Raw genomic sequence first — 23,321 nt, forward strand, 5'->3', positions numbered from 1 at the left:
CTGATTGGGTTGTGTGGCTGTTTAATTATCCTCTTCAACCTCTTGAAGCAGGCGAATAAGTCCACTGATAATTCACAGTTTTGTTTGTACTAAATGTTTGACTTATCCTGCAACTTGAAATAACCAATTTAAGCAAATATAATGAAAACTGAAAATTAGAAATTTAGTGCTTGAAATTAATTCAAGATAAGGTGAATGAAGATGAATAGTATTGAAGGAGATGTCAGTTAAGTGGTTGGTGATCAAGTAGTAAATTTTGTTTTGTTTTTCTTTCAGGCTAGCAGGAGGAGGAGGGAGTAGAGCTGGCCTCTGTGGTTGGAGAGGCCAGTGTGTCTGCGTCTCAGCGCTGCATGGCTGCGATGGCGCCCGCTCTCACAGAAGCGGCAACTGAAGCTCATCATAGGTTCAAACTGGCGACACCATCCTCCTCCCTCTCTCCATCAGGCACAACAGACAGTGACAATAGCAAATCCCTTAATAGCAATACCAAACGGAAAGCCTTTGCAGACGACCACGGTCTGGATTTCCGGAACAACTCCAGGAACGAAGATCGCCTCATGTTGGTATCCCCATACCGCTGTCTTGATGCAGCATCCCGTCCAGCTCTTCCCCCAGAATCACTGAAACTACAAGGATCGTTCAGCAAGCACGCGGTCATTAAGTCGCATACCATTCTGTCCCATTCGTTACTAGACACTGGTGTGATAAGGGCAGAACTGGTTGGCGGGCAGCCAGCCTTGGAATTTTCTCCTGGCCTTTTGAAAACAATGAGTACAAGTAGTATCCAATCTTCATGGCCTTCTCCCCCACAACCACCAGTGAATGGCTTAGCCAAGAAGTCTGCTGTTAATGTACATGCAGATTCTGACCTGATTGGTGCAGAGGTTGCGGGAAAGGCCATTGCCGCAGGGCTGCCACGCATTGGGTCCAACCAAGTGGAAGATTCCAGCAAATTGGCATCCAACAGTAATACAACAAAAAGGGAAGTGACAGGAGAACCAAGTACCTTGGAAGAATTGAGCACTATCACTGAGGATTTATCCAAATCGGAGGCTGCCAGGCACCCGGAGTTTGGAGAAAATGGTATTGTTAAGGCTGGGGCTATATCTTCGACAGAGGGCTCTGCTAGTGGAGTTTCTGGAAATACCGATGAACACAAGTCTTCTGTTTCAAAAACAAACACCATTAACATTTTGGGTACAGAGCTTCACAGTAGGACGCTGCTGGCTAAAACCAGGCAAAGTGAAATTCAAAGAAGGGCTTGCAGGCTTCGGAAACGACTGGAAGTGGTTCAGGCAAAGCAGGTAGAGCGTCATGTCCAGCAACAATTGGGAGGATTTGTGGAGCAAACTGTACCCAAGCTTCCACATTTGGACTGTCTGAAACGTCAGGATGGATCATTGCGAAATCCACAGTTGGTTTTTGCTTGTAAATCTGATTCCGCCTCGTGTAAAGGGGGTGAAAGCACTTCAGAAACATTGACAAATTTCTTTAAGAGCAGTTCAGCATCTAAAGGGCTTGAAAAATTTATTTCAAGCTCTGACTCAAAGCTACGATTCAGTGAGAATGCCTTTGATTCCGATGTTACAGAGAGCAGCTCTGGTGGGGAGTCTGACCTTGAAGAGGAATCATTGACCAAAGTGGATATGGAGCAATGTCACATGCCAGTGTGAGTATCAACTGAAGCATTTGATACATGTGAGAGATGTTTGCAAGAGTCAAACGGAAAAATGCATTTAAAATGTTTGTTTTCGGACTATTGGTGTTTTGGCCCAATGCAGTTTGAATTTTGGTTGTTGCATTTGTATAATTGACTTAGTTCCTAAAGGCTGAAGCTAAAGCTGGGGTTCGGGGATGAACTTCATTTTCAGAAAAACAAGGTAGAAAAAATGAGCAGTGGCCAACTTGTAGGATTGTAACCAGTAAAATTGCTTAAGCAGGTTGGGTAGCCTTGTTCAGTGTTTGTCATTGTATCGATCCCCAATGGGAAACTGATGGTATCTAACGATTTGGAGACTATGGCAATAAAATGTGAGGATTTCCTTCACCTGCCAGCTAACTGATGGTTGGCTTGTATTGTACAAAAATAACACATCTTGTATTTATATAGCACCTTAAACATAATTAAACACCCCAAAGGTACAAAATCAGTCAATGGCCCACAGAAGGTAATATAAGAGCAGATGGCTAAAAGCTTTGTCACAGGTAGGTTTGAAGAAGAAGACTGGGTAGGTTTGAAGAAGAAGACCTTCAAGTAAGAAAGAGAGGTGTGAGGGTCCAGGAAGGGGATTCCAGAGTTGGAGGTCCAGGCAGCTGGAGCCATCGTCATCAGTGGTGAACTGATTAAAATTAGGGATACTCAAGAAACCAGAATGACGTGTAGTTTTTTCAGTGGCTGTGACCCATTTTATTGGTTGGATGTAGTCATTTCAACTCTGACTCGTCTGAGTGAACTCAGCTGCAGCTAATTTTGATGACAAATTGTGTTTGCATCAAGTTGTGTCTGTCCCAAACGTATGATATAACCATCATGATTTGGAATTCCTTAATAAACGGCATTGTGAACCAACTGAAGCCAGGATCCTGAATTGGAGTTGGTATCATAGAAAGGGTCCTTTTTTGAGTGAGTGAGAGCAACAGGTTGATATTCTCTATTCGTTGCGGCAGTTTTCAACGACACGGCAATAACAGTTGAGAAAGTGGCAATTCTTCAAGGAAAATTGTTGGGCGGCACCAGCTAAATTTTAAAATAAAGGTATTGCCGAACCAAAAGGATTAAAATGCAACGAACTTGACTTTGGAATAGTGGATGTGCGGTTTTACAAAAGGATTTTATAAAAGGTGGGGGTGGGGTATAGTGGTAATGTCGAGGGACTAGTAATCCAGAGACCAAGGGTAATGGACTGGAGAGCTGGGTGGTGGAATTTGAATTCAATAAAAATCTGAACGTTTAATGATCACAACATTGTGGTTCACAAATGTCTTTTCGGGAAGGAAATTTGCCTGGTCTGGCTGCATGTGACTTCAGGCTCTCAGCAATGGGCTTGACTATTAACTGCCTTCTGAAATGGTCGAGCAAACCACTCAGTTGCATCAAATTGCTACAAACTGACCACTCCGTGTCATCCTTGGGTATGTCCTGCCCCACCGGCAGGACACACCCAGCAGAGGTGATAACATAGTGGTATACAGTGAATGGCAGAACCCTCAAGAGTATTGATAGACAGTGAATGGTAGAACCCTCAAGAGTATTGAAAGTCAGAGAGATCTAGGTGTACAGGTCCACAGGTCACTGAAAGGGGCAATACAGGTGGAGAAGGGAGTCAAGAAGGCATACGGCATGCTTGACTTCATTGGCTGGGGCATTGAGTATAAAAATTGGCAAGTCATGTTGCAGCTGTATAGAACCTTAGTTGGGCCACACTTGGGAGTATAGTGTTCAATTCTGGTCGCCACACTACCAGAAGGATGTGGAGGCTTTAGAGAGGGTGCAGAAGAGATTTACGAAGACGTTGCCTGGTATGGAGGGCACTAGCTATGAGGAGTGGTTGAATAAACTCAGTTTGTTCTCACTGGAACGACGGAGGTTGAGGGGCGACCTGATAGTGGTCTACAAAATTATGAGGGGCATAGACAGAGTGGATAGTCAGATGCTTTTCCCCCAGGGTAGAGGGGTCAATTACTAGGGGGGCATAAGTTTAAGGTGCGAGGGGCAAGGTTTTGAGGAGATGTACGAGGCAAGTTTTTTTACACAAGAGGGTAGTGGGTGCCTGGAACTCGCTGCTGGAGGAGGTGGTGGCAGCAGGGACGATAGTGACATTTAAGGGGCAAATACATGAATAGGATGGGAATAGAGGGATATGGACCCAGGAAGTGTAGAAGATTGTAGTTTAGTCGGGCAGCATGGCCGGCACGGGCTTGGAGGGCTGAAGGGCCTGTTCCTGTGCTGTACCTTTCTTTGTTGTTTTGTTGGTACCGGAAATGACAACGGTAAATCCAGCCCTGTTCATAGAATAAATCATAGAATTTAAAGTGCGGAAGGAGGCCATTCGGCCCATTAAGTCTGCACCAGCCCTTGGTAAGAGCTTGCAAAGTCCAACTCCCAAACATCTGGGGCGTGTACCAAAATTGGGAGAGCTGTCTAATAGACTAGCCATGCAGCAGCCTGATATAGTCATACTCACGAAATCATACCTTCAGAGACAATGTGCCAGGCACCACCATCATCATCCTTGGGTATGTCCTGCCCCACCGGCAGGGCACACCCAGCAGAGGTGATAACATAGTGGTATACAGTTGGGAGGGAGTTGCCCTGTGAGTCCTGAACATTGACTTTGGACCCCATGAAGTCTCATGGGATGAGGCCAGAGGAAACTTGGACAAGGACATTTTCTGCTGATCACCACGTTATCCAAGCTGATGAATCTTTCCTCCTCCATGTTGAATCCCCATGTTGGAGGAAGCATGGAGGATGGCAAGGGTGCAGAATATACTCTGGGTGGGGGACTTCAATGTCCGTCACCCAGAGTGGCTCAGCACCAGTACTGAACAAGCTGGTTGAGGATCTGTGGCAGATGGTGCGGGAACCAACGAGGGAAAAACATACTTGGCCTTATCCTCACCAACTTACCTGCCGCAGATGCATCTGCCAATTATATTATCGGTAGGAGTGACCACCGCAGTCCTTGTGGAGACTAGGGCTCGCCTTCACATTGAGGATACCCTCCATCGTGTGTGTGACACTCCCACTGTGCTAAATGGGATAGACTTCAAACAGATCTAGCAACTCCAACCGGGCGCTCTGTGGTCCATCAACAGCTGCAGAATTGTACTCGGGTGCAGCTGTAACCTCATGGCCCAGCATATCCTCCATTCTACCATTACCACTGAGCCAGGGGATCAATCTGACTCAATGAATCATAGAATTTACAGTGCAGAAGGAGACCATTCGGCCCATAGAGTCTGCACCTGCTCTTGGAAAGAGCACCCTACTTAAACCCACACCTCCACCCTATCCGCATAACCTAGTAACCCCACCTAACCGTTGGACACTAAGGGGCAATTTAGCATGGCCAATCCACCTAACATGCACATCTTTGGACTGTGGGAGGAAACCAGAGCACCCGGAGGAAACCCACATAGACACGGGGTAAAAGTGCAAACTCCACACAGTCACCCGAGGCCGGATTGAACCCGGGTCCCTGGAGCTGTGAGACAGCAATGCCAACCACTGTACCACCGTGCTGCCTGAAGAGTGCAGAAGGGCAATCCAGGAGCAGCACAAGGTATACTGAAAAAATGAGGCATCAATCTAGTGAAGCTACAAACCAGGGTTACTTGCATGCCAAAATGATGGACAGAGCTAAGCGCTTCCACAACAAAGGGATCATATCTAAACTGCAGTCCTGCCACATACAGTCATGAATGATTTCTCCACCCCCCCCCCCCCTTTTTAAAAAAAAAATAAATAAAATAAAATAAATTTAGAGTTCAATTTTCTTCCAAGTAAGGGGCAATTTAGCGTGACCAATTCGCCTACCCTGCACATCTTTGGGTTGTGGGGTGGGACCCACGCATACACTAGGAGAATGTGCAAACTCCACAGACAGTGACCCAGGCCGGGATCAAACCCGGGTCCTCAGCGCCATGAGGCAGCATTGCTAACCACTCCATCACCATGTCGCCCTCTAGTCATGAATAATGGTAGACAACTAAACAACTCTCTGGAGGAGGAGACTCCACGAATATACCCATCCTCAATGATGGGGAGACCCAGCACAACAGGGCAAAACCCTGACCCTTGTTGCATTTGCAACAATCTTCAGCCTGAAATGCTGACTGCCAGAGGTCACAGCATCACAGATGCCAGTCTTCAGCCAACTCTATTCACTGCACGTGATATTAATAAATGGCCGAAAGCCCTGAATACTGTAACGGCTATGGGCCCTGACAATGTTCTGGCAATAGTACTGAAGACTTATGCTCCAAAACATGCAGCACCCTAGCCAGGCTATTTCAGCACAGCTACAACCCCGTCATCTACTCGGGAATGTGGAAGATTCACCAGGTATGCCCTATACACAAAACCGGACATATTCAATCCTGCCAATTACCACCACATCAGTCTATTCTCAATCATCAGTAAAATGATGTGAGGGATCATCAACACAATCAAGCGGCACTTATTCAGGAATAACCTGCTCACTGATGCTCAGTTTGGGTTCTGCCAGGTCACTCTGCTCCTGACCTCATTACTGCCTCAGTTCCAACATGGACAAATGAGCTGAAGTCCAGAGGTGAACTGAGAATGACTGCTCTTGATATCAAGCCAGCATTTTGACTGAGTTTGATATCAAGGAGCCCTTGTGACACTGGAGTCGATGGGAATTGGGGAAATCTCTGTTGGCTGAAGTCTGTGACCTGGCAGAGGCCAATCATCTCAGTCCCAGGATATCACTCGGGAGTTCCCCAGGATAGATACTGAGGCTGTGCCACCTTCAGCTGCTTCATCAATGACCTTCCTTTTGCATTTTGGAAGATCTAATACAGGTAGGGAATATACTGTGAATGGTAGAACCCTCAAGAGTATTGACAGTCAGAGAGATCGAGGTGTACAGGTCCACAGGTCACTGAAAGGGGCAACACAGGTGGAGAAGGTAGTCAAGAAGGCATACGGCATGCTTGCCTTCATTGGCCGGGGCATTGAGTATAAAAATTGGCAAGTCATGTTGCAGCTGTATAGAACCTTAGTTAGGCCACACTTGGGAGTATAGTGTTCAATTCTGGTCGCCACACTATCTGAAGGATGTGGCGGTTTTAGAGAGGGTGCAGAGGAGATTTACCAGGATGTTGCCTGGTATGGAGGGCATTAGCTATGAGGAGCGGTTGAATAAACTCGGTTTGTTCTCACTGGAATGACGGGGGTTGAGGGGCGACTTGATAGAGATCTACAAAATTATGAGGGGCATAGCCAGAGTGGATAGTCAGAGGCTTTTCCCCAGGGTAGAGGGCGTACTAGGGGGCATAGGTTTAAGGTGCGAGGGGCAAGGTTTAGAGGAGATGTACGAGGCAAGTTTTTTTACACCGAGGGTAGTGGGTGCCTGGAACTCTACCGGAGGAGGTGGTGGAAGCAGGGACAATAGTGACGTTTAAGGGGCATCTTGACAAATACATGAATTGGATGGGAATAGAGGGATAAGGACCCCGGAAGTGTGGAAGATTTTAATTTAAACGGGCAGCATGGTTGGCGCAGGCTTGGAGGGCCGCAGGGCCTGTTCCTGTGCTGTACTTTTCTTTGTTCTTTGTTCTTCCATCGTAAGATTAGAAATGGGGATATTTGCTTATGAATGCAGGATGTTCAGCACCATTCGCAACTTCTCGGGTACTGAAGCAGTCCATGTCCAAATGCAGCAAGACCTGGACAATATCCAGGCTTGAGCTGAAAAGTGGCAAATAACATTAGTGCCAGGCAATAATCATCTCCTACAAAGAGAATCTAACCATCACCCCATGACATTCGATGGTATTACCATTGCTGAATTCCCCCATAGGCAACACCGTAGAGGTTACCATTGATCAGAAAAGAACTTGACTCGCCTGATAGATACTGTGGCTACAAGAGAAAGTCAGAGGTGAGGAATCCTATAGTGAGTAACTCCCCTCCTGATTCCAAATCCTGTCTTCCATCCACAAGGCTCAAGTCAGGGGTGTGATGGAATACTCTCTACTTGCCTGGATGTGTGCAGCTCCAACAACGCTCTTAGGTTTGATGCCAGAAAGTTCATTAAATATTTTGAAATATTCACAAATTCATACTTTTTAAAATTGCAGAATCTCTTAATTACCTTATTTCAGTGCTGACCCTTCCTGCCACCCTTCCAAAAAGTTAGGTATAAACATGAGATTCAGAAGACAACCATCAGGTTACCATGTACCTGCCGCCATTACTGTTCTGCGATGCAGAGGTCTCCGTTTTGGGACGCAATGTCACTAAGGAGTATTTCTGGGTTCCACTCCTGGTATGATGAGGAACCAATATTTTAATGTGGGTCGAAATAAATCACCAGATGACTGTATTCTGATGACCGCAACTGACTCCCTGAGCAGTTGCAATAAGTCCGGAGTGCGGCCAAGGGCAGAGAGCAAGGTGGTGCGCAGCCAACACAAGACGTTCATTGCACATGGTTAAGTGAGCTCAGCGATTATCCTTTGCTTTGATATTTTTCCCACCTCTTCTGTCACAGCCTGCCTGTCAATCACCCTCACTGGATCGTTCAAGGCTGGGACTGCGTCCATGAAACCTGAATCCCCCACACTTCCCACGTTAACAGAAGTGCAGACCGTGACCCTTCTGACACCTGCCTGCGACCCAAGGGGCATCTTGACAAATACATGAATAGGATGGGAATGGAGGGTTACGGACCCAGGAAGTGTAGAAGATTTTAGTTTAGATGGACAGCATGGTCGGCACAGGCTTGGAGGGCCGAAAGGCCTGTTCCTGTGCTGTACTTTTCTTTGTTCACACTTTGAAAAACCCTGATCTAGAAAGACAAGGGTAGCAGATACATAGGAACACCACCACCTTCAAGTTCCCCTCCAAGCCACTCACCATCCTGACTTGGAAATATATCACTGTTGCTGGGTCAAAATCCTGGAACACTCTCCCTAACAGCACTGTGGGGATACCTACACCAAAGAGTCAAAGCAGGCAGCTCACCACCTTCTGCAGGTCAATTGGGAATGGGCAATAAATGTTGGCCTAACTAGCACGCCCACACACAATCAATTAAAAAAAGTCAGTATACTTTTATGGAAAGGAAGTTACGTTTGACAAATTGAGACTTTTTGAAGATGTAGTTAACACTGGAGGAGTTGGCTGATGTATCAGCATGATCGAGGATTGGTTTATGGATAGGGAGGAGAGAATAAGAATAAGTGGGGCATTTTCAAGTTGGCAAGCTGTAAATAGTGGAGTGTTCTCAGGATCTGTGCTCTGGCCTCCACTGTTTATAATCTATGTTAATGGCTTGTACCAAGATTTATGCATCTTAAGTTTGCTGACCATTCAAAGTTAGGTGGGATAGGTGGGAATGTAAGCTGTGAGGAGGCCACAGAGATATGGACAATCTAAATTAGTGGAAAGCAAAGTGGCAGATGGGGTATAATATGGGGAAGTTTGATGTTATTCACCATGGCAATCAGAATAGAAAAACATTTTAAAAGGCATGTGACTGGTAAAGTTAATTTTCAGAGGGACGTGGATATTTATGTGTACAAGAAACAAAGTTAGCATTTCGAGCAATAATGAAGGCAAAGTGGCATGTTGGCCTTTATTGCAAGGAGATTGAAGTACAAGAATAAGAAAGTTAGCTAAACTTCTACAGGACTTCGGTGAGACCACACCTGGAATACTCTGTGCAGTTTTGTTCTCCATATTCAAGAAAGTATACAATTACATTGTTTCACTAGATAGGTTCTTTGAATAAGAGGGTTGTCCTGTGATGCAATGCTGAGTAAATTTGGCCAATTTTCTTGAGTTTAGAAGAATGAGGGCTGATCTTGTGAGACTGCAAGATTCTGAAGACAGGTTATTCCCTCTGGCTGCTAAATCTCGAAATTGGAGGCACAGTCTCCGGATAGTGATCATTTAGAACTGAGATGAGAAATTTCTGCACTCAAGGAGTTGAGTCTGGCGTTTTCTACCCCAAAGGCTTCTAGAAGCTCAATTATTGAATACATTCAGAGCTGAGTCAGACTCTGTTTAGTCGAGGAATATGTGGAGCAGGTGGGAAAGGGCAGTTTAAGCTGATGATCAGTCATGATTGGATTGAATGTCGGAAGAGGTTTGATGCGCTGTAAGGTCTCCTATTATGTTCTTAAAACTGAACCAGCATTTCACTGGCTTTGTGTGGCACTGCAGAATGATGTACTGAGCCATGTATTCAGAACTCCCCAGGTTTGATCCTTGGTGTCAGCTGCGTTAACCTGTTTCAGCCAAGGTAGTTCATTTGGCTTTAGTCTTCCTTAGAGGGTTGAAAACGAGCACGGTTCCATGCACTGACAACTATTCAGAATCTGATGAAATGCTGCTGCTGGGGTTGCTGAAGGAGGACTGGCTCAATCTCTTCAACTTTTGTACCGTTGTTGAACAACTTTTATTAATATTTAGTGCTGAAAAAATGCCTCTTGTTGCTCGAGCTGCTGCTGTCACGTAGGGAGAATACGCCACTGGTTTTAGGAATTGTGCAACAACTGGAAGTGAAAGATCTGAACACTCCATGCACTATCACTTGGTCGCATTCCTGAAAATCCTTCCCAAACAACATTGTGCATCTCCAGCACACAGGCTGCAATAATTTAAGAAGACACCACCACCTTTAGGGTAACTATAGGGGGAAGAACATTAAATGCTAACTTTGCCAGTGAGGGCCACATCCAAAGAACTATTTATTTTCCCAAATCTACATTGCCTCTGGTGTGTTATTGTCATGTGTTACTGTTTGTTGCATAGAGTTGTGAATAACAGCCAAATGGACAGACAGGTGATGGCTATAATGGGCAGAGGTTTTATGCCAGTTATGAGGTTTGCAATTCAGTGTGGTGTGTGACCTGATGTAGATGTGTTTTGAAGTTCCCACTTCTGATCATGTGAGAGCATTATCCCTTTTCCAAAATTGCCAATTCCAAGCATGCAATACCATTACTAGACACAATCCCATTGAGACATCAGTGAGGTGCTTCTTTTGGCTATCTTCCGTGATGAATCAATAGTACATTTTACATCTGAAATTATAGATTTTTTTGTTAACCAAAGATAGTAAGGCATATGTTTTTTTTTTAAATTCCAGAATGTTTGGGACTCACCAGGAAGTGATAACTATGCATGCATCTAGATATTATTGCTGTGTTTTCAAACTTGCACTATGAATTGCTGGGATGTGACAACACAATCTTAGGAATGAGTAACAAAGGCCAACTTGGTGTCTTGGTGCACTTACAGAGCTGTCTGCTGATTAGTATGCTCCTCAGACAGGCAGCTTGCTATTTTTGATTTGCGGAGATGAGGGAAAACCCCTCGATTTCAAGGAACATCTTCATTCTAATTGTGAAAATTGAGTGGTCTGTGTTGTATTTACGAAGAGGGAAGTCTGAACAGAATGAATGCAGTAATAGAAAATTCCATTCCTTTCATAGATTTCATAGAATTTACATAGATTCGGCCCATCGAGTCTGCACTGGCCCTTGGAAAGTGCATCCTACCTAAGCCCACATCTCCACCCTATCCCCATAACCCAGTAACCCCACCTAACCTTTTTGGGACACGGGCAATTTAGCATGGTCAATCCACCTAACCTGCACATCTTTGGAATGTGGGAGGAAACTGGAGCATCCGGAGGGGAAACACACCGACTCGGGGAGATTGTGCAGACTCCATGCAGACGGGTCCTCGGTGCCATGAGGCATCAGTGCTAACCACTGCGCCACCGTGACACCAAGCGTCCACTACTTCTCGGGCCTCTTCCTTAAGTACTCTGGGATGCAAAGCATCAGGCCCTGGGGAGCCTGGTAAACCTTTGCCAGACACCCTCAATAGCAAGAATGTCCTTCCTCAAACTAGGAGACCAAAACTGCACACAATGCTCAAGGTGTCACAGTCACAGAAACATCCCCCTACCATCACCCTCTGCTTCCTGCTCCTCGGCCAATTTTGGATCCATCTGCCACTTTGCCTTGGATCCCATGGGCCCTGACTTTCTTCACCAGCCTGCCATGAGTGACCTTATCAAAAGCCTTGTTAAAGTCCTGCATCATTGTCCATCAAAGACCACACCCTCATCAATACTCCTGGTTACCTTTACAAAAATTTGGTTAAATTTGTCAAACAGGACCTTCCTTAACGAATCCATGCTGACCATCTCATGATTAATCTGTCTCTGTCCAAGTGCAGATACTTCCCGACCACCGAGGTTAGACGTATAGGCTTATTTCCTGCTCTATAACTACCTCCCATTTTTAATACTGGGATAATGTTAGCAGCCCTCTGGCACCTCACCTGTGGCCAGAGAGGATTTGAAAATGACTGCCAGTGCCCCTGATACCTCCTGCCTATCAACAACCTGGGATGCATCTTATCCGGGCGTCTAGATTTATACACTTATAAGGCTGCTAAACCTTTAACTCTTTTATCTCTGTTAATTTCCTCTAATATTTCACAGTCCTCCACCCTGATGCCTACATCTGAGTTGTCCTTTTTCATTGTGAAGACCAATGCAAAGTATTAATTTATTACTGTACCCATGTCTTCTGCCACCACATACTGATTACCTATATGGTCCCTAATTGGACCTATTCTTTCCCTGAATATTCTCTTGCTCTTTACATATTTAAAAGACTTCTTTGGTTTTTCCTTTATTCTACCCGTCAAATCATTAACTCGGCTTTCTTAATTTCATTGTTAATTTTCCCCTTGCACTTTTTATAGTCCTCTGCCATATTAAACTCTTAGTATCTTCCAAAAGCTTATCTTTTTTTTTCTTAATCCTGACATTTGTGTCCCTTGAAATCCAGAGTTATCTGGGCTTGATCCCACCCTTTGTCTTTATAGGGACATATTTGCCCTGTACTCTTGCTATCTCTTTGAAGGCCTCCCACCGCTTTGACACAGTTTTATCTGCAAGTAGCTGCTCAAAGTCCGCTGGGAGGTACCAAATCATGTCTTGGTAAAATTAGCCTTTCCCCAGTTAAAAACTTTTATTCTATGCCCATCCCTGTCCTTTTCTATAAAGTTCCTAAATCTAACTGAATTATGGTCACTATCTTCAAAATGCTCACCTCCTGATACACCTTCCACCTGCCTGGGCCCATTTTTGAATATTAGGCCCAGAATTGCCCCCTCCCTTGTTACAAGAGTTTTTTATATACCAGCTGAAAAGGTTCTCCTGTGTATCTAAAGCAATTTAAGAATTTTACTTTCTTCCTACCTTGCACATCTATTCCAGTTAATATCCTCTGCTGTTCCTTATTATTTCGACACATTTCTGAAATGTGATTACTTATTTAATCCTCTGTCTGTCCCTGACTGTTTGCCCCTTTTGTGTTTTTTACATCTACTCGTACGACCTCATTTGATGATCATTCCAGGATATCATTCCCCCCTCACTGCTTCTAATTGATTCCTGAATCGATGTTGCAAACCTCACTTCTCTCTCTCTCTCTCTCTCTCTCTCTCTCCTCCTCCTCCTCCTCCTCCTCCTCCTCCTCCCCCCTCCCCCCCCCCCCCCCCCCCCCCCCCCCCTTGCTATCCTCCAACCAGGATTCTGGCATCAATTGCCATTTTGTAGATGAGTTCCACACTTGTACCACCCTTTCCTGAAAAGGCTGATTCAAATTCTTAGGCTATACTCCTAGTCCAATGCTCCCCATAAGCTGAAATAGTTTATCTTCATCCACCCTATTGGTTCCCCTTATATTCTAAACTTCTGACAAATCACCCTCTAAATTACAAGGTATAATCTCTGATAATACTTAAGAGCCACAGATTGACTCTTGGGCCTCACAAATCACTCTGCCCCAAAACGCCACAAACGTCAAAAAGGAAGAAAACTGGATGGATTACCTGGCATCTACCTCGGCATCAGAATCAACAATGGTACATGCTTCCTGGTTGACCCGAACTAACACCTGGCAGTTTGTGCTGAGAATTGGGAGAGCTGTCTCACAGGCTAGTCAAGCAGCAGTTTGACATAGTCATACTAAATAATCAATAGCCAAAAGTCCACCATCACATCCCTGATATAATAATAATCTTTATTGTCACAGGTAGGCTTACATTAACACTGCAATGAAGTTACTGTGAAAAGCCCCTAGTCGCCACATTCCGGCACCCGTTCGGGTACACAGAGGGAGAATTCAGGATGTCCAAATTACCTAACAGCACGTCTTTCGGGACTTGTGGGAGGAAACCGGAGCACCCGGTGGAAGCCCGTACAGACACGGGGAGAATGACAGTGACCCAAGCGGTAATCAAACCTGGGACCCTGGTGCTGTGAAGCAACAATGCTAACCACTGCTACGGTGCCGCCCGTTAGCCAATCCTCTATCCATCCTTTCACACCAGGCCACACCTAGAGTATTGTGTGCAGTTTTGGTGTCCTTCTCGGAGGAAAAATGTTCTATGGAAGGAGTGCAGCAAAGATTTACCAAGCTGATTCCTGGGATGGCGGGACTATCATATGAGGAGAGACTAAATCGGTTAGTTGGAGTTTAGAAGAGTGATCTCATAGAAACTTAACAGGATTAGACAGGGTAGATCAGAAAGAGGAGAGTCCAGAATTAGGGGTCATAGTTGAGGATAAGGGGTAAACCTTTTAGGACTGAGGGAAGGAGAAATTTCTTGACCCAGAGAGTGGTGAATCTGTGGCATTCACAACCACAAAGCAGTTGAGGTGAAAACATTGTGTAATATCGAAAAGCAGTTTAATCTAGCTCTTGGGGCGAAAAGGATCAAGGGATTTGGGGGAAGGTGGGATCAGGATATTGAACTTTATGATCAGCCATGATCGTAATGAATATCAGAGCAGGCTCGAAAGGCTGAATGAGCTCCTACTTCTATTTTCTGTGTATGTTTCTATGTGTAATGGGTTATTACTCTAATTGGCAGGCGGTAACTACAGTGGTGTATTGCAGGGACCTGTGTTGGGGCCTCAGTTATTCACACTATTCATAAATAACTTGGATGAAGGCATAAAAAAATCATATATCCAAATTTGCTGATTAAAAAGTTAGGTGGCATTGTTGACAACCTAGGTGATAGCCAAAAAATCGCAAGGAATTATTGACAGACGAGGTGAATGAGCAAAATTGTGGCAGGTGGAATTCAACGTAAGCAAGAATGAGGTGATCCATTTTGGACCAAAAAAGGATGGAGCAGAGTACTTTCTAAATGGAAAGAGGTTAGGTACAGTGGATGTCCAAAGAGACTTGGGGGTTCAGTTGCAGAGGTCCTAAAATGCTAGGAATAAGTGCAGAAAATAATCAAAAAGGCTAATGGAATGCTAGCCTTTATATCTAGAGGAATGGAATATAAAGACACGGATTATGCTGCAGCTATACAAAACCCAGGTTAGACCGCACTTGAGCAGTTCTGGGCACAACGTACGAAGGATATTTTGGCCTTGGGATGCCCTTGGCAACGGAGGGAAGCGGTGGCGTTGTGGTATTGTGACTGGACGAGTAATCCAGATACCCAGAATACTCTGGGGTCCCAGGTTCAAGTCCCGCCACTGCAGATGGTGAAATTTGAATTCAGTAAAAATCTGGAAGTACCATGAAAACCGTTATCGATTGTCGTAAAATCCCATCTGGTTCACTAATGTCCTTTAGGGAAGTAAATCTGTGACTCCAGACCCACAGCAATGTGGTTGACTCTTAAGTGCCCCTCAATGGCAATTAGGGATGGGCAATAAATGCTGGCACGCGCACGTCCCATGAATGTTATTCAAATATAAAGAAAATACCTGAATTACAAGGGTTGAGTTTTGAGGCGAGGTTACACAAATAAGGCTTGTTTTTGCTAGAATTTAGAAGGTTAAGGGGTGATCTGATCAAAGTATTCAAGATATTAACAGATAAAGAGTTGATAAAGATCAACTATTTCCACTGGTTGGAGGTTCTAAAACAAGGGGGCATGGTGTAAAAATTAGGGCTGGACCGTTCAGGAGAGATGTTAGGAAGCACATCTTCACAAGGATGGCAGAGGTGTCGAACACACTCCCACAAGCAGCTGTTGAAGCTACAATAGTTGTTAATTTTAAATCTTGAGATAGATTTTTGTTAAGCAAAGATATTAAGGGATATGAGCCAAAGGCAGGTATATGGAGTTGGGCCACAGATCTACATGATCTCTTTGAATGGTGGGACAGGCTCGAGGGTCTGAATGGCCTACTCCTGTTCCTCGGAAGAGGCTCGACAAATATTCTCAATGCTTGGGGAGCCCAATCTGTCGGTGCTGAGTGGGCGGCACAGTGGTTAGCACTGCTGCCTCATAGCTTCAGGGACCCGGATTCAATTCCAGCCTCGGGTAACTGTGGAGTTTGCACTTTCTCCCGTGTCTGTGTGGGTTTCCTCTGGGTGCTCTGGCTTCGTCCCACAGTCCAAAGGTGTGCAGGTCAGATGGATTGTCCATGCTAAATAGCCCCTTGGGTGTCCTAAAAGTCGGTTTACTGGGTTATGGGGATAGAGTGGAGGTGTGAACTTACGTCGGTTGCTCTTTCAAAGTGCTGATGCAGACTCAGTACAAAGAAAGAAACTAGGAAAAGACGAACCTGCAAAAAAAGCATGAAGCAAAATAGAGGTAACCATTATGATCAAAGCAATTGTAGATTACAACCTGTGCCTCCATCAGGTCGGAATGCTAGCACAATGTTTGATGCCAAACATGCTTCCTCAGACATTGGAGCAGTCTGTCTCCGTATGCAACAAGTCTTGGATAGCACTCTTGCTTGGTCTAACCGGCAAGTAACATTTACGCCACACAAGTGCCAGACAATGACCATGTCCAACAAGAGTGCTTTTAGCCATTACTCCATTGCATTCAATGATATTACCATTGCTGAATCCCCCACTATCAACAGCCAGGGGTTGACATTGACCAGAACCTGAACTGAACTAGCCATATAAATACTGTAGCTACAAGAGCAGGTCAGGAGCTAGGAGTCTTCAGAGAGTAACTCTCCTCCTGACTCCAAAAACCTGCACCATTTACAAGGCAAAAAGATGGAATACTCTTCACTTGACTGGATAAGTCCAGCCACAGCAATACACAAAAAGCTCGACACCAAAGGCTGCACGCTGGCGCATTGCTGCCTATGGCGCTGAGGACCCAGGTTCGATACCGGCCCAGGGTCAGTGTCCATGTGGCATTTGCACATTCTCCCCGTGTCTGTGTGGGTCTCAACCCCTCAACCCAAAGATGTGCAGGGATTGGCCATGCTAAAATAGTCCTTTAATTTGGAAAAAATAAGAATTGGGTACTTTAAATTTAAAAAAAAAAGAAACTCAACACTATCGAGGATAAAACAGTCCACCTGATTGGCACTCCATCCCATCCACCTTCTTCAACGTTCACTCCCTCCACCACTGTGCAAATTGGCTGCAGTCTACAAGATGCATTACAACAACACACCAAGGCTCCTCTGGCAGCACCTTCCAAACCCAAGACTGGGACCCATCAGAAGGATGAGGAGAGCAGACACATGGGAACTCTACTTTAAAGGTGCCCTTCAAGCCACACACCATCCTGACTTGGAAATATATCTCGCCCACTGTTCCTTCATTGTTGCTGGGTCAAAACCTTGGAACTCTCTTCCCAACAGCACTGTGGGTGTACCTACACCTCCGGGCCTGCAACAGTTCAAGAAGGCTTGAATGGCCCACTTTTACTCCTTTTTCTTATGTTCTTATGACACCATTTCCCCCTTTCTACCTATGCCATTGGTATTTGTGGATCACGACTGCTGGCTGTTTTAACTCTCACCACAGGGTGCTCTGCAGCTGCTGAGTGAAATCCTTGATCTGGGCACCAATTAACATACCATCCTGGATTTGCATCTGTGGTCACAGAAATGTTTTCCTATTCCCCTAACTATAGAACCCCTATCGCACTTCGCAATCTTCCTCCTGCTCCCTTGTATAGCTGAGTCATCTGTAACTGTACTCCTCAGAGGAAACATAACTTTCGGCAGTAATTGGAAGTGAATACTAATAATAATCTTTATTGTAATAATAATCATTATTGCCACAAGCAGGCTTACATTAACACTGTGATGACGTTACTGTGAAAACCCCCTCGTCGCCACATTCCGGCACCTGTTGGTGTACACTGAGGGAGAATTCAGAATGTCCAAATTACCTAACAGCACGTCTGTCGGGATTTGTGGGAGGAAACCGGAGCACCTGGAGGAAACCTACGCAGACACGGGGAGAACGTGCAGATTCCATACAGACGGTGACCCAAGCCGGGAATCGAACCTGGGACCCTGGTGCTGTGAAGAAACAGTGCTAACCACTGCTATCGTGTTGCCCTTGGGAGCGAGATGCACTCTGGGGTGGGGGGGTTTGAGTTTTTACTGCTGAAAATTAAACAATTTCAGTTGAACATGCACATCCTTACATGAACAATCAAACTTTGTTTTAAATAGATACCCATTTCTTTAGAAATGTAAACAAGTATAGAAAAAAGTACTTTACAAACTATGACTTTAGAGTTTAGATGAGATGAATTAACTTGTCAAACACTTTTTCTTGTAGTTTTAAATTTAGACTCCATTCATTTTTTTCCAATTAAGGGGCAATTTAGCATCGCCAATTCACTGACCCTGCACATCTTTGGGTTGTGGGGGCGAAATCCATGCAAACACAGGAATGTGCAAACTCCACACGGACAGTGACCCAGAGCTGGGATTGAACTTGGGGACCTGGTGTTGTGAGGCAGCAGTGCTAACCACTGTGCCACCGTGCTGCACTATTAACTTGTCAAACACACACAATGTCATAATATTTCTTACTGGTTCCACTGCATTGCACTATCCAAACATCCAAGTCATCTCCTTCTCCATTCTCACCAAAAGCACTGACTTCCTGGTTCCGAAGAGTGGCATCACAAAGTGATGACTGTGTAGGTTTCTTCCAGTGTTGACATGTGTCAGCTGTATTGACTGGTCTTGTTGTGTCGGTATTCCTGGCTGACAAACTTGGGCCTGTCTTCACTTCTCACTGTCCAGTGGCTGCATCCACCCCAGTCACAGACTGCTGATCACTTCCCGACTAGTACTTCACATTGTGGGAGTGCAAGCGGACATTGCGCTGGCCGTTGAACAACTTGGCCACTGAGCCGCAGGTCATATACTGCCAATCGGTGACGGCGGATGAGCCGAGCAGTGCACAGAAGACGCGCACTAGAGTGGAGCTCCAAGCGGGGGACGCCATTGTTGGCATCACACGTCAGTATGGATGCCCGTCTCTCTTCTCTCTCTCCTCCTCCCGTCCGCCCACCCCACCCCGGCGCAAGGTGAGCAGCGTACAGCCCAGCCTCTCGCCACCTGCCCCCTCTAATGCCGCAACAATTGCGAACTGCCCGCAGCCGGCAATCTTAACAACCGGTCACTGCCATTGGGGACTTCTCGCAATCGTGAGTGCCACAACAGATTGCTCCACAACCCTTCCGACACTCGCTTGCGAACTACCCAGGTGTCGCAACCCTGAGTTTGAAAAACCCTGATTTAGATAATACTGGCAAGCTGGGGTTTGACACCCAACCATCTGCCTCTGAGGTAAGAGGCCTATTAGAGGAGTCAATACAATCATATCACTGCTCTCTGTAAATTAGACCACTCCTATTTGAGCTTGCATCCTTTGCCATTCCGTTTTCCAGAAAATATGAGAGTATTATCAACATGGTGATAGATTGGGAAATGTTGATTTGCAAAGGAACTAGAGTGTCCGAGTAACAGCAGTCACGGAAAAGAAGCATGCAGGTGCAGCGACAGTTGAGTAGGTAAATCGTATGTTGGCCTTCATTGCAAGAGGACTTGAGTACAGGAACAAGGTTGGCTTCCTCTAGCTGTACAGGGCCTTGTGTGAGACCACATCTGGAGTATTGTATGCAGTTTTGGTCATCTCACCTCAGAAAGAATATATTTGATATTTGACATTAAGGGAGTGCAGCAAATGTTCATCGGACTGATTCCTGGATTGGCAGGATTGTCGAATGAAAAGAGATTGGGGTCGACTAGGCCTGTATTCACTGGAGTTGTGAAGAATGAGGAGATTTAATTGAAGCATATAAAACTGACATGGTTGGATAGACTGGATGCAGGGATGTCGATTCCTCTGGCTGGGGATGTGGGTAGAGGTCGAGAACAAGGGGTTACAATCTCAGGATATGTGGTAGGCCATTTAGGACTGAGATGAGGAGAAACTTCACTGAGGGGGTGATGAACTTGTGGAATTCTCTACCACAGAAGGCTGTGGAGGTCAAGTCACTGAATACATTTAAGAAGGAAATAGATTTCTAGAGGGCTATGGGGATAGAGCGGGAATATGACATGGATGTACAGCCGTTATGCCGTTCATCTTCTTGTTACACGCCGCCCGATCCAGCGCCTCATGCAAATGGTGTCTGGCCTGCGGCAAAACGTGTCCGGCGCCCACCTTCGCTCGGATCTTCGGTGGATCCCTCGGACCTATGGCGGGGGGGGGGGGGGGGGGGGGGAGAATGTTATAACCTGCCAGATTATTATTGGCTGGGGTCTAATGGCAATCCCACAATCCTTAGTGAGTATGAGCTCTCCCTATGAGGAGGGCAGAGAAATCATTAGCAGAATCACCTGCATAAATAGAGCAGAACCAGCCAGAGGAGAGAGCAATGGTGGAGTACTGCTGTTGTATATATGTAAATAAAGTTATTTCTTTTCGATTCTGCAAACTCGTGCTGGATTCTTCGTGACCCTCGCAAAAGAATGGTAATAGTCACGCTCCGGATGTGGAACCAGCTAAGACAACACTGCCGCCAAAATGGATACCACCTTTAACAAAAGATTCCTCCGTAGGGAAATCACGACATACCCATGGACACCGGGACACTCACCAGGACAACTCCAGTGAATACAGGCCTAGTCGACCCCAATCTCTTTTCATTCGACAATCCTGCCTATCCAGGAATCAGTCCGATGAACATTTGCTGCACTCCCTTAATGTCAAATATCAATATTAGGAGAACTGTTGGATTCAGGCGATTTAGGGGGGAAAACTACGAGAACCTATACGGCGACTACTAGGAAAGACACGCTCCCCACTGAATGACACAAGGAAATAATGGGAAGAAAGCAGGGCACTGCAGCACAGTGGATGGCGCTGCTGCCTCGGTTCAGTTCCGGCCCCAGGTCGCTGTCTGTGTGCAGTTTGCACATTCTCCGCGTGTGTTGCCCCCACAGCTCGGGGGTGTGCATGGTAGGTGAATAGGCCAGACTGAAATGCTCCTTAATTGGAAGAGGAGAATTGTGTACTTTAAATAAAATGGGAGGAAGAGTTAGGGATTGAAACAGGGTGGGGACTCTAGAGCGAAGCACTGAACAGGGTCAACTCCACCTCAACATGCACAAGTCTAAGGCTAATGCAGCTAAAGGTGGTACACAGAGCACACCTGACCAGAACCGATATGAGCAAGTGCTCTCGGAGGTGGAGTTCAAATGTGAACCGTGCCAGGGAGGCCCAGCCAACCACATCCACGTTCTCGGCATGCCCCAGACTTGTGTTCTGGGCAGCCTTCTTTGAGACAATGTCCAAGGTTGTGAGGGTGAAAGTGGAGCCATGCCCAGAAGGTGCGGTCTTTGGGGTATCAGACGAGCCAGAACTCTCTATGGGGAGAGGGCCAACACCCTAGCCTTGGACCCTAATCAGCATCAAAGAATCCTGCTCGGCCGGCGATCAGCAGCACCACCCAAAGCTGCAGACTGACTTGTCGACCTGTCAAAATTTCTCCAACTGGAGAATATCAAATTCGCCACCCGGGGGTCAGAAGAGGGCTTCCACAAGACGTGGAAGCCATTGACCAACCTGTTCCAGGACCTTTTTGTAGCCAATGGAGCATAGGGGAGGGGGGAACCACAGCAGAACCACCAGCGCCAACAAAAGGACAGGGGGGACGGGGAGAAAATGGGGCATATAGGCTGACCACACCCTGTGCGGAGGGGGCACTAACCCCCCAGATAGAAAATTCGTAAATATGTGCAGTGGACTAAGATTGATTTATCATTATGAATGTATGTGTCACTATACGACCGTGCTATGTATGAAAATGAAAAATCAATTAAAACATTTCTGAAAAAAGGACAGGGAAATCGAAAAAGGGGAAAAGCAATATTGATGACCATTATTGCAGTAGAATGGAGGGATTTCAGTTGGGGTAACTGGATAAATATAAGCAATAGGAGATCATTCAATCCTGTAAGCCTGCTTCCCCATTCAATATGATCATGGCTGATCCTCTATCTCAATGTCATATTCCCGCTCTATCCCTGTAGCCCTCCTGAAATCTATTTTCTTCTTGAATGTGGCTCCACAGCCTTCTGTGGTAGAGAATTCCACAAGTTCATCGCTATGTTGCTCTTTTTTAGCCTTCGTTTATTAGCTCTGATTACGTCACCTTTGCTCACGAGTCGCCAGGTATCTTTCTGATACCGCCATGTGGTTCAAGTTCAAGTTATGATTAATATGTCAGCACACCGCTTAGTAAGATTGAAATCAACGGTCTTTTGTTATATACATCAAGTAATGTTTACACAATAATCCTACTGTCTATATAATAAACCTATCACTACTGGCAAATACTTAACTTTAGGAAGAGCCCACCAGGTCAGGGAAACAAATGGCTTATCCAATCGGATCTGGCCCGCGGGATTCAAAAGGCTGCTACAGGTCGATGGCTAGGAGTCTTTATCAGATGGCGATCGCTGGACTCAAACTTACGGTTGCCGGTTGCTGTTCTTGCGGAGGTCTCGAGCAGGCGAAGAAGGGAGAGAGACCTGAACTTGGCCCCTCACTTTATAGGGCCCAGGGGCTTCCCGCCTCTCGGGGCGGCCCTTGACCCTGAGTCCCAAGTGATTGGACTTGTTCCCAATCAGTGGGTTCGATATGTCCAATTGCGAGGCGATTCCCCGATCAGGGGGTGGTCGTTCACCTGCCTTTGTTCCGGCCACTGCAGGCGCCGACAGGTCTGGCCAGGTATTCAATTGCTAATATGTTGCAATTGTTCCCGGGGATAGCTGATTACACTGCACATGTCTGGGTGGATGGGCTGTTAATAGCCCTGAGTATCGATCTGGGCCAACTTCCCCAGAGCCGAATATGCTATTCTGTCTGCAGCTGTCCGTTTCTGTCTTGTTACCTGCTTTTCCCAGCAGCCTTTCCGGTTAGCCATTTCAAATCGGGTTTTGGCCAAATTAATCGGGACGCAGCCATTTTACGTGGCTACAGCTCCCTCCTTCTCGATCTGCGCGTAGTTATTTTCCGCTGCAGTCAATGTGCGGGAGACAAAAAGCTATCGGCAGCTCGGCTCCGTTCTCCATCTTGTGAGACAGGATGGCCCCGATACCATATGGGGATGCATACACGTGATGAGCAAAGGCTTTTCAGGATCATAGTGGGTTAATAACCTGGACGACGACAATTGCTGTTTCACCCGCTGTAAAGCGGTTTCTTGCAGCTGACCCCAAACCCAGGTGTGATTCTTCTTCAGCAGAAGGTGCAACGGGGCCAGCGCAGTT

At 45.9% G+C, this 23,321-nt stretch overlaps 1 protein-coding gene across 1 annotated transcript in view; it reads left to right on the plus strand.

Moving 5' to 3' along the window:
- LOC140398056 (KAT8 regulatory NSL complex subunit 1-like) overlaps positions 1 to 23,321 on the plus strand; it is a 341,917-nt gene that overhangs the window by 39,605 nt on the left and 278,991 nt on the right. The window contains exon 2 of the mRNA XM_072486268.1: positions 277 to 1,669. Within this exon, the coding sequence (XP_072342369.1) occupies positions 351 to 1,669 (1,319 nt within the window). The 5' untranslated portion in view covers positions 277 to 350. The remainder of the gene's footprint in view (positions 1 to 276; positions 1,670 to 23,321) is intronic.

This window comes from Scyliorhinus torazame, chromosome 21 (assembly GCF_047496885.1).
Source record: "Scyliorhinus torazame isolate Kashiwa2021f chromosome 21, sScyTor2.1, whole genome shotgun sequence".
In the NCBI taxonomy this organism is placed as follows: Eukaryota; Metazoa; Chordata; class Chondrichthyes; order Carcharhiniformes; family Scyliorhinidae; genus Scyliorhinus; species Scyliorhinus torazame.